Source organism: Erpetoichthys calabaricus, chromosome 14 (assembly GCF_900747795.2).
Source record: "Erpetoichthys calabaricus chromosome 14, fErpCal1.3, whole genome shotgun sequence".
NCBI lineage: Eukaryota > Metazoa > Chordata > Cladistia > Polypteriformes > Polypteridae > Erpetoichthys > Erpetoichthys calabaricus.
In genome coordinates, this window is record NC_041407.2 from 1,588,962 (window position 1) to 1,601,417 (window position 12,456).

Consider the following 12,456-nt stretch of genomic DNA (forward strand, 5'->3'; position numbering starts at 1 on the left):
TGAAAGGTTCAACGCCCAGAATGCCAGTGCCTTTTGCACAGCAGCATGTGCCCACACAGCCACCCTGCCACATAATACCCACCCCCTCTACTCCCATCTTGGAGCATTTTTTAATGTTAGGATGCCAAGTGGGGGTGTGAGACACAAGTGATTGTGAAGGACTGCCTCCCTCAGTGCCTCCAGCTGGCATGGGTGACTGAGACCCCCTGGCAGACCAAGTGAAGTCTACCAGGCCTTCATTTGCGCTTTTTTACTGGATTAACAACCCTAAAAGTGCAAAAAATCACCACCTGGCACAGCTCGCTTTCTCTTTAACGGCATTTTGTTTTTTTTGATAGCAAAGCCCCGGCTGATCCTGATGACCTGAATCTTCTGACCATCCAGGAGCTCATCCCCGGCCTGCAGCCCCTGGTCTTCTGGATGTCCAACTCAATTGAGCTGCTGCATTTTATCCAGCAGGAAGTTCCCAGGCTGCTCCTCTGGGAAATGGAAGAAGAGGAGGAGGAGGAGGATGAAGATGATGATGAGAGAGAAGGTATGGAGTTTATATAGTGTGACGGAAAAGATGGACATGTGAAGCAAAGTGTCACAGAGGGTAACCCCGTTTAGGAGCCCCTCATGGGTTACGGTTGGTGGAAATTGCAAATAAGCAGGGTTCACACAGTCATGGCGAGACATTCATTCTGTTGTGTGGAGTGTGGCCTGTAGGGGGCGTCACTGAGCCCCAAACCCCAGACACAGCTACACACAGACAGTCCCAGGTTCAATAACACAACAGGCCTCAGTCTGCACACCTCTACACACAAGACTTGCTTTGCTTTCTTCTCCACTCCTCCCATTCACGTGTTGCCCTTCTCCTCTCCCGAGCTGGACTCTCTGAGCAAAGCAGTGGGTTCCTTTTAAAACTTGACCCAGGGTGGGGTTTAAAGAAATTAATTTAAAATAATAAAATGTATTGCTACAAATGTTTGGAATGACAAATGCAATGCACTTTAGTACTACAAATGTTTGTGATGCTCCATCTGTTGGAATGGCAAATGCAATGCATTTTATTACTGCAAAATGTTTGTGATGCGCCATCTGTTGGAATGGAAAATGCAATGCATTTTATTACTGCAAAATGTTTGTGATGCGCCGTCTGTTGGAATGGCAAATGCAATGCATTTTATTACTGCAAATGTTTGTGATGCGCCGTCTGTTGGAATGGCAAATGCAATGCATTTTATTACTGCAAATGTTTGTGATGCGCCATCTGTTGGAATGGAAAATGCAATGCATTTTATTACTGCAAAATGTTTGTGATGCGCCGTCTGTTGGAATGGCAAATGCAATGCATTTTATTACTGCAAATGTTTGTGATGCGCTGTCTGTTGGAATCACAAATGCAATGTATTTTATTACTACAAATGTTGGTGATGCACCATTTGTTGGAATGACAGGCATAGCAACCAGACAGACACTGAGACACTTGCCTTTTTATTACCGTGGATAGGCTGATTTCTGTCTGTCCGGCAGTTCCTCCCTGTTGGACGTGGTTGCCGTTATCGTTTCCAGTGCAGTGTGTCCACCCGGTTGCTACGTCTCCCTGTTATATGCCATTATAACCAATAACGCCGTTTCTCTAACTGGAATAAGGGGTTACGTGGCATTTTAGAAGCTGGGTTTCTGTGATAAACCGAGTTATTAAAGTTCATGTAAGCCCACTAAATGATACTGGGATTAGTGAACAAGAGGCAGGCGAAGACCTCCAGAAATTGGGGAACCAATCCGTAAAAGGGTGTGTGGGGGGGGGGGGGGTCTAACTAAATATTGAGTTAATTTTTTTTTTTTTTTGCCTTACATGAGGGCAAGAAAACTTTGCGCAGAATTCCTCTGTGAAGCAGCCACTTTGATTTGAGAAGCTCCAAATTCAGCATCCTGTCGGGGGTCTGCGTCTGAAGTGTCTGCTGTCAGGGGGCACTTTCCCTTTTTTCAGGAACGAGGGACTTTTTTTTTTTAGCCCCTCCTAGAGGGTTTAACTATCATGGATGAGGTTCGGGTGGTGAATGGTGCTGATTGGTTGACCACAATCACTGGCGCCATCTTACAAATCTGTTAGTAGTTTGGACTTTGGCGAGTCGTCGGTGAAGATGGAGTGGCACACTTCACACTGCATTCCTGGTGCACCATGCTGTGCACCACATGATGACAATAATTTGAGGGGGGTCCTTGCAGCACTTGGCACCGCATCACAACTTCTTTTCACGTCACACATTTTGTGTGATCACACATACAGGTTACGGTTCCTGCTGTGCAATGGGAACGCAGCCCACAAAAGTGGCCCAGGTCCTCCATCAGAACAGGAACTGATTGGTTCCTGAGAGCAAAGTCCCTGTGGTGGTGAAGCAGCTAATGTGGCACTTGATGGACGAAGATTTACAAAACCCGGTACTCGTCACCCTCTCATCTTTGACAGGTGAAAGTGACAGTTTTCATTTCATGGTGTGTGTGTGTTGTCACTGAAGTAAAGAAAGTCGGTGACAACCAGGCTATCAAATAACACAAACTACGAGCCAAACGAAAGAAACAAGAAGGGGGGGGGTGGGGGGTCACAGACACCACCGCTGGTCAAAACATGCAAATGAGGTCAACTGGCGGGTCCGTCAGTTCACTCAAGTGGATCTAATGCTAAAAATGAGGTCCGGCAAAGTCTACCAGTAAGTCCAATCATGTAAACCGGAGGTTAAATGGGCTCACCAGAGGTCCAATCAGGTAGCGTGAAGGTTAGAGACGACCACCAAACCACTCAGTCTGGGCCTGCAGTTACACACCAGCAGCTCCACTGCCGGTTCAGTAAGTAGAAGAAGAAAAGTCCGTCAGCCCCCATCCATCCTTCTCCTGAAGCGGCACAAACCAGTTCTGGGTTAACGAGAGAGCAGCCGGAACTGAGACGGACAGTCGAGTTAACAGCCGCTCTGCCTTTTCTCTCCTTCAGATGCTTTGGGCTCGCAGCTGTCCAGCACCCGGTCAGCGAGTGAAGAGGCCATGACCGTCCTTAAAGAGGTCATCATGTTTACCTTCCAACAGTCCGTCTACTACCTCACCAAGGTAAGCCCCTTCTGCTTTCACCAATTATGGGGTCTGAGGAGATGTAAAGCCAAATTCCTAGGTGGGGCGCACTTGATCATAAACAGTCGCCCCTCCATATCCGCGGGTTCAGCATCCGTCGGTTCCAGAAAGTTCCAGAAGAGCAAAACTAGGTTTTGCCACCCGCCAAGCCCTACACCGAATCCATGTGAATGAAGTGGTGTGGAGGCAAACTGGTGGGGTGCTGGCCACCATTGGTGGGAGAGGCGGTTGAGGGTAGACGTGTCGGCCCACCGCTCTCGTCCCTCGAGGCTCAGTTATGATCCTCCCAGAGTTTCGCCTTCGTACTTTCACTTCCAAGTTTGAGCATCGTCTTGGCGCTTACGTGTAACTTTTGGATTTAGTATTGTTTTGTGCAAAGGCTCTGTCGTATCTTTTGTAAAATAGACAAACCGAAACAAAAAGTAGAGTTGGGGTACCGGTGGGTAACCCCGTTTCATGTCTCTTGGCTTGTAAGTTGGAAAAAGAAAAGTTTGCGGAGTTCTTCCCAGTGCAAGCAGAGTAAGGAGATGCGGTCATGACTGGCGACCTCCTGCTGTTAACGGCGATACCTCAGCAGAACCGAAAGAGGCTGGCGATGTGACCCCCTCGGTCCTCTGGTTGGTTCTCCCTCCTCCATTCAATGGCAAACGGGTTAGCCGCGGTGTCGCATTCAAATTCTTCCCCGCGCTTGGCATCTTGTGTCGCGTGAATCCTGAACGCCTCTTGGGCGCTGCTTGTGTATTGTGTGGGTGGAACCCTAAGAGGTGGGCCCATCTGTGATGTCACTGCTGAAGGCCCGCCCCCGGCCTAATTATTCGGCTCCTGCAGAGAGCCACTTGGTGTTGTGCAGTGAGGCTCTTTATTGCAAGTCCTGCGCGCATTTCTAGTTTCTGATTATTTTTTGCTTTGCTTTTGGATTCTGATCTCGGATTACGGACTGAGATGGTTGGCTTTTGGTTCTTATGCTGTGAGAGGGTGAAACAGGAGAACAATGGGAGTCGTAACCAGAAAGACGAGAGAACTTGCTGACACGACCTAAGATGTAATCGTAACTCGTAGTGCAGAAGATTCTCACCTTGAAAGAAGGCTCTAGGAGTCGAGGGACAGGCAAACAGAGTAATTAGTTTATAGGTGGTCTCAACCCAATTGAGCCCCTAACAAGCCAAACGTTACACTTTCTATAATCACTTCGCTGCTCCCCACTCCAGCTGGCCCCTTCCAGGCCTTCTCAGAAAGTCCCTCGTCCCTCGTCATCATTCCTCACGTCCTTTACTTCCTAGCTGGCCCTCAACCGGCAGGTGCTCCTCGGGTGGTCTCCACTCACCATTCTCCCCCTTCTCCGTCCTTTTGGGTTATCACATATTGGTGTTTTTTCTCTGAGCGCAATTTAAAAAGACATATGGCATGTGCTCTTATTTAACTATTTTATTTGGCATACCCGATTCGTGTTAATGCTTAGAAAAGATCGTAGATCTCTTTGCTAATACATTTCTTATTTTCCATAGTAGAAAATATCCAAAGCAAAAAAACAGATCAGAATTACAAACAAATGAACATCGTTAGATTTTTGTTTTTGTGAAAAATCCGCCAACTTGGGACAATTAAGTGACCCCAGGAAATGAACTTTATAGTCTGTGACCCCCAATGTCACTTTATAAGTGACCTCTAATGAAGCCACTAGCAACCAGTAAACAAACCAGTAAACAAACCAGTAAACAAACCAGTGCAAAATCGCAACTCCTGTGCTGAACAAAACGGCCTGCGCTTGTCTGCTTTGGGTGGCGTATTTAAGCAAACCCTTTCGGGTTCTTTTGTGTTTTCAACTTTGCCAGTGGCGTCACGGTGGCGCAGTTGTAGCGCTGCTGTCTCGCAGTTAGGAGACCTGGGTTGGCTCCCTGTGTCCTCCCTGCGTGGAGTTTGTATGTTCTCCCTGTGTCTGCGTGGGTTTCCTCCCACAGTCCAAAGATATGCAGGTCAGGTGAATTGGCGATCCTGAATTGTCCCAAGAGTGTGTGCTTGGTGTGTGTGTGTGTGCCCTGTGGTGGGCTGGCGCCCTGCCTTGCACCCTGTGCTGGCTGGGATTGGCTACAGCAGACCCCCCGTGACCCTGTGTTAGGATATAGTGGGTTGGACACTGACTGACCGACCGACTGACCGATTGACTGACTGCTTTGCCAGTTTTTGCTCTTCGTTTTTTTTTTTTTTTTATGTAATAAATTATTGAAATTAAAGAGCCTCGTTCCATTTTTGTCTGAAAGGCCAGGGGTTTACGGTCCTCCTCTCCCCTGAAGATTTTCATGTTTTGTTTTGTTGAGGTTTTTGTACTTTAAAAACCTGAGCTCCGTTTTGAGCCTCTGCAGGCCAGAAAGCCTGTCATTTGAGTTTTGGGCCAGAATGCCAGGAGACGTTGACTCTAAATGTGAAAGTGGCAGCCCCTGCAGGGTGGGCACAGGTCATAGGGTTGTGTGACCATCCAAGTGATAAATCTGTAAAATAAGGGTTTAGCTCATAGTGGCATTTACTTGCCCCCTACACATCCTAGTAATGTCATTGGTGAACAGTGACATTCGGTGGACCCAGGTAGGGCACATTTTTATGCCACACATTTAGTTCCTGGGTACAAAACCAGGAATACTGAAGCGGGTCGAAATGAGTGGATGTCTGTAAGTCGGAGTCGAAGATCCTTGCCAGCCATGTTGTTTCGTGGTAAGAATCAGCACTTCAGGCAAAGCGAACGGCCTTTGTGTTGGATTACATGGGCATTATGAGATGAGGGGCTGCCCAGCACCACCCAAACCAGCCAGGCAGGCAGGATCAAGGGCCGCTTCCTTTGTGTGAATGAAGAGGGGCTCAGCCTGCACACAACAGGGACATTGTGGGACCAGGCCTCGCGCTGAAAGGCCGGGGTAGCGGCAGCGTGACGGCGCCCACTGCACGGCAGACAGTAGCGGCCTGTTCCCATATGACTGAAGAAAGGCACGTTTATTCTCACGCCTGCCGAACTTTATTTAGGCACCTAATTATTTTTTTCACAAATCCGCATCGGGATTCCCTAAAGCACTTTGAGATGTTGCTGCCATGTGAACGGAGCTGGCAGACGCAGCCGCTAACGTCCGGGCAGGATTTTTGGAATGCTCAGCTGACAGACAAAGTGCCAAGAAGTGAATGTCAGAGTAGTGCCAAGGAGGTTTGCTCCCTGCGTTGTTAATGGACGTCACCCAAACCCTAAACGGACTCCTGGAAGGCCACGGCTTCACCCCAAGTTACAAACGTTACAAAGGTGGTGGTCCTTAAGAGTAACGGCCACCTGACCTGATCTGCCCCACTTCTTGTGGCCAGTGATCCACTGCCCTCAGTCACCCATCTTCTCTAAGGTCAGCGGGCACTGCTGGTGTGGGCAGCCAACCTCCGGAGAAGGTGGCGGGTGCAGTTAGGGGTTTCTCTGCACACGCTTGGTGGCCCCTGTTTCCTTTTCTTCCATTAGCTGTCATAATACCAAGGCATCTCCCTGCTGCCTTGTGTGGATCCGTGACCCTCGCCCATTTGGCAGTGCCCTCCAGAGGACACAGTGGGCCTGCCTGGAGTTGAACTGGAGACTTAGAGGATTTAGTGGACCGCAGCCTCTGGAGACTTGCTAAGGACAAATGCTTTACGTCGTACGGAGAGGCGCAGATACGTGAAATCAGTGGACAGCAGCATTGTGGGGACCTTCAACTGTCAGCGTGATGTTAATTAATAATGTTAGTTAATAATTAAATGATGTCACACAAACATATGCAAGATGGATCAATGATATTGATATCTGACAAAACAGTAAGAAACACAAGAGCTTCAGAAGTGACACGGACCCCCAGATCTCTCTGACGGCTCAAAAACGAACTCCAACTTCCGCTGGATACGTCAGTTAAATGCTGGTGGGGCTGGCAGGGTGGCATCCATGAGTGACCTCGGTGGTCTTCCATTCTAGGAAAACAGAAGGAACAGATCTTTCTGGTGGTGTCGCACTCAAATCCTTCCCCATAATAACACAACAGAAGCCAGTAAAGCGCTCCTTTATGCTCGTGAGTTTGGGCCCAGTGACCTGCTCTCGTCAGAATTGTTCACATCTTCTCAAAGTTAAATAGGCCTGATATACGGGACATGGCCAACGTTACGGCCCAAGTGGTCTGTCGTTCATGTGAGGTGATTAGTCAGAGCTACTCGAGGCTAGTAGAGGCCAGCAGGGGGCAGCACTGTCTTTGTCCACCGTCCTGTGTGTCTGAAAGGCCAGCGGCTTCAGTAAAAGGGAAGTCAATCCATTGCGCTGGAAGAAGAGGGTCATTGGGCTAAGGAGAGATAATACCGAGTTTAAAGGAGGATTCCAGAAAGGACAGCGTGTGACCAAAAGGGGAGCAGGAAGTGACACATTGGGACAGGAAAGAACACTTTGTGTTGTACTCGAGCAAAGCGGAGCCAATCAGGAAGCAGCTGCAGTGAGAGAAGGCCACGTCGGGCTGAGCAGCGGCCAGCTGGCTTCCTCGAGAGGAAAGGGAGGGAAGTGGAGTTGTAATCGGGGGAGCAGCGCGTCCACCTCCTAGCTGACCCCCACAAACCACCACGCTTGCGGACCACCTAATAAGACTGCACAGGCCTGTTCATGGCTGCGTCACTGGAAGTGCGTGTGTTTCACATGTTTGAGTGTGCACAGCTGCTGTCTCATGTACGTGGCTTCTTCTATTTGTGTGACACCCATGCCACTAGTGGGGTACACGAGGGTGTGCACGTCTGTCCTGGGTCTGTGTGGAAAGTGGCTTCAGGTTCAAATGTCACAGGCTATGGCTGGCAGCCACCCAACGCTGATAGTGACATCATTTAGATCTGATAGCCAGGGTGGTGTGACAGGGCCGGTAACCTCACTTCAAGAGAAGCCCCCAAATTGGAAAGCTGTTTAAGAGGGCAGCCTCAGTTATGGGACGCCTTGTGGACCTGCTGGTGACGGCAATGGAGGAGAGACTGAGGACAAAACTGATGGCCATTATGAACGAGTGCACGTTTGCAGGGCCTCTCTGGCGTGACCCGAGTGAAGCACCTGACCTGCCAGTGGAGCAGATGGGGGGACACCTGTGGTTTGTTACATAGCCTTTGATTAACTGCATCAGCCCTCGGGGGGGGCCCCCTGCTGTATCGGCTTTATTGAGGCCCATCGTGTCCGCCGAGCCCTGCTGGAGCAACACGGACATCACGCAACCGCTGAGGTCATTTGTTAGCCTTGAATTACAGCCGAGGGCACGTGGGGGGCAAACTCGGGCGTGTGGAGTGTCTCCATGTGTGGCTTTGGAAAAAAGCACGAGATTCATCAGGGAATAGCGAATAACGTAAAACGTAAAAAACATGCGCACGGACGAGAAGGGCCACTCAAGAGTTAGATTTGGAACTATCAGGGCATTAGACTGGTGATATTGATCACTCGATTGATCAATCTGTCTATTTTATTATAATATAGTGCTCTATCTATCTATCTATCTATCTATCTATCTATCTATCTATCTATCTATCTATCTATCTATCTATCTATCATATAGTGCCTTTCATATATATCTATGTAATCCTGCCTACTATTCCAAATTGTCTATGTATCTAGCTACCTAATCCTGCCAACTACGCTATCTATCTATCTATCTATCTATCTATCTATCTATCTATCTATCTATCTATCTATCTATCTATCTATCTATCTATCTATCTATCTATCTATCTATCTATCTATCTATCTATCTATCATATAGTGCCTTTCATATATATCTATGTAATCCTGCCTTCTATTCCAAATTGTCTATGTATCTAGCTACCTAATCCTGCCAACTACGCTATCTATCTATCTATCTATCTATCTATCTATCTATCTATCTATCTATCTATCTATCTATCTATCTATCTATCTATCTATCTATCATTATGTAGTGCCTTTTATCAATCTGTGAAGTTCTGAAAGGTGCCAGCCACATTGCCGAACCCAAGAGGCACTACCCGCCCTGTCACAAAGCCTCTGGGAGCGGCACGGGCTCCTTTCACATCTGTATGCCTGCCTGCCTATCAAAATAAACTAACGAGAAGTCGGCCTGCATGTTGTGTTTACAGGGGTCCGCCGCAGTGGGACTCACGTGAGGCTCGCACACACCAGACGCGCTGTGGGTCGGATGGCGTAGCACCGGCTGCACAATGCCATCTTTATAAGCGCTCATGAGGGCTTTGAGGAAAACCAAACATGTGCAGGGCACTCTGAGGGATCACTCCGGTCTGAAACACAGAGTCCGATAGAAGGCTGTCCGTCGCCGCGGGTTGATGAATGAGCTATAATTCTGTCGCCGGCTCTTCAGCTTCAAGTGAGACCGTGTAATTCTCTCAGGAGGCCCAGCATATTTTCTTTCGTTTCTGTTTTGAGCAAATTACCCTTAAATGCTGAGGTCGCTGGGGTTTGGCAGCTGCTTTGTTTTTTACAGAAAGGACGCTCCACCCACTAATTATCTGCACTGCTGACCTTCTATAAAAAGATTTCTGTCCGTCTCTTCAGCCGCATCCAAATCGCCGATTAGCACCCATAATCCACTCCCTGTCCCTGTCTCCCCCCCCACCCCTCAGAGGCGCAGGGCTGAAGGCGCCCATCACTCTGGGTGGCAGCTCAAATGTGCCACTCGGCAGACGCTGAACCTCACGGCCATCGGTGTCACGGGACTCAAGTGACAGATAGGACTTGGCAGTGAGAAGCGGCTCGGCTCTCCTTGCCGGAGTCATTTTGGTAAGCGGGTGTTCAAGTGCGCCATCTGAAGTGGGCACGCTGGGCAGGAGGCATAGTTTTTAAATTTAGAACGTGGTTTACATTTATATGACAGAGTGGGGGGAAATACTTATACACATTTCACATTTTGTGTGACCTCCGATTCCAAACGCACAATTTATTAAAGTTAGAATTTAGGGGACATCATGCTAATTGTGGAAACCTTGCGGTAATTTGTGTAAATTGTGAGATTCCAGACGTTTGCCCGTCTCCTTTGCTTAGTCACCTGGTGTTGTTAAATTCGTGTGAAACTCGGAGCAAACGAGCCATAAAACAGGCCAAGGCCCTCACTAGTCTGCCCAGAAGAAGCTCACCAAAGGCAGCCTGACCTGCCAACTCTACAAGCAGGCTTCAGTTCTGTCCAGGCCTCAAAAAGTGGGGAGCAGGCTTATGTCCCAAAAATCAAACAAAATGCCTTTCAGGGGAAAGGAAACCATAAAACTTGAGAATCAAGTCAAGAAAGAGTCTTTATAAAATATAAATGTATTAATATAAACAAAAGAAAAACAAAAGTGGCCAGAAAAAGACGAAAATAAGATGAAAGGATTTGACTAAAAGGCAATCCGAGGTGAAAAAGACCAAATCCATGAAACAAGAAAATCGTAGAAAAACAAAATTACAAAAGCAAAATCATCGAAGTGAGAAAAATCCAAACTCGCACTGCAGATGTCGGCGAGCCACTGAAGGAGCGAGTGGCTCTCGGCGTCAGAAGATCAAGGCTTGGTGACATCAGGGTGGCCCCGCCTCTCGGGGCTCCACCCACAAAACACATGGAGCTACAAAATAATAAACACACAGAACAATGCGAACACAATTACAATCAACGTCTAGAATGTGACAATTCAAGTTAAACCAAAAAGAAACACAAGAACCTGATAAATCACCCAGCATGCTTCATGTCTGGAGAGCCTAAGCCTCGATCAAAAAGGACCCTAAAGAAGCGGAGACGCTTTTTTACGCGCCTCGTTTTTATATAGCGCCTTGGTGACGTGAGAATGACCAGTCAATGGTCACGTTGAAGGCCGAGAACAAACCGTGCAACGACAACAAGACGATGTGCAAGTATTTCCACAACCAAAAGTAAAAATAAACGACAGAACCAAATTCCACTCTATGGGAAAAATGAGACCAAAACTCCTAAAATGAAGAGCGTTATAATTTAACAACACAAAATCATAGCAGAGTGACAATGGGGGACACGTGCAGTGTGACAGATGGCCGGGACGCCCCTTCACCACATCTGCCAGGGGGACAAGGGTGGGAAGCCCAGTATCTTCCCCTGGACACTAGATGGCAGCACCCCTGGGTTGCAGCGGTGCCTCGGACTCCCCCAGGGCTTCATGGGAGTTGAAGTTCTGGGCACCTCTGTGGGGTTCTGCAGGCGCTGCCAGGGGGTGCTGCAACAGGAGCGGCTGGCCCCTTTTGGGCACTGGTTTCACCTTCCGGGTGCCTGACAAAAGGGAGCCAGCGACCACCACTCGGCGGCCAGAGTCAGGAGGTGGAGGACGAAGCTTGCTGAGGAGGAGGAGTGGTGGTGAGAGAAGAAGGTGCTTGGTGGCTGTACTGTGGTTTTGGACTGTGCTGTGGCTGGGGGGTTCTCGGGGTCTTAGTGTTTGTACACGTGCCTCTGGTGTCAGTCGCTATACGGCGTCCATATCACAGCAGCTTTTCGTTTTCCATTTTCTGAGCCCGATTACTGAGGACGCTATAAACGTTACGTCACGTGACGTCTAATTTCGGGTTACGCAATTTGTGCTGCGGGTAGTTTAAGCAAACAGCACTGCGCCGCTAAACACACTTCGGTGATTCTCCAAGGGGGAAGGAAGCCCCCATCAAGGAACGAGTGTCACCAGTGATTCTCCCATTGGGGGCATTCGGGGTCTTTTAAGAACCACTGACTTAGGACATTGGCATGCAGCCCTAGACTGACCCTCCCCTTGTGTGCCCACAGACCCTGTACACGGCTCTCCCGGGACTCTTGGACAGCAACCCCTTCTCGGAATCGGGACAACTGCGCATACCGGAAGGGGTCAACAAGATTCTGCTCATCCTGAAGGAGACCCTGCAGCTGCTCAACACGTACCAGGTCCACACGGAGATCGCCTCCCAGCTCTTCGCCTACCTGTTCTTCTTCACCAACGCCTCGCTCTTCAACGCTTTGATGGAACGAGGTAAGAAGTGGCAGGCGGTGGGCGGCCGCTCTCTTGAACGAGGAAGGAGAAATGTTCAGGTAGCTACTTAATGCAGCACTGCTGGGCCTTTGTTGGTTTCTTTATGAAGTTGCTTGGCCTCTTTGCTGGACTCGGCTTTTCTCTACGAGATTTGGGTTCAAATTCCAGTCTAGATGCTGCAATGGATAAACCTCGTGACTGCCATTTTATTTCCAAATTGAGTTTTTGTTTTAGTTTTTGGACTTACTTGGTCTTTCCTGATGTTATAACGTAGTGGTGATGGCCAAATATGTCTTCATTCTGGTTATAGCACAATGGAAGAAGCTCATTTGTACACCGCATTTTACATACCTTAGGAACTCC

General features: G+C 48.6%; 1 protein-coding gene across 1 annotated transcript in view; it reads left to right on the forward strand.

The window, feature by feature from the left end:
• The window catches only part of radil2a (Ras association and DIL domains 2a), a 69,918-nt gene that overhangs the window by 27,430 nt on the left and 30,032 nt on the right, over positions 1–12,456 (forward strand). The window contains exons 7-9 of the mRNA XM_028818430.2: positions 339–535; positions 2,975–3,087; positions 11,874–12,093. Of these exons, the coding sequence (XP_028674263.1) occupies positions 339–535; positions 2,975–3,087; positions 11,874–12,093 (530 nt within the window). The remainder of the gene's footprint in view (positions 1–338; positions 536–2,974; positions 3,088–11,873; positions 12,094–12,456) is intronic.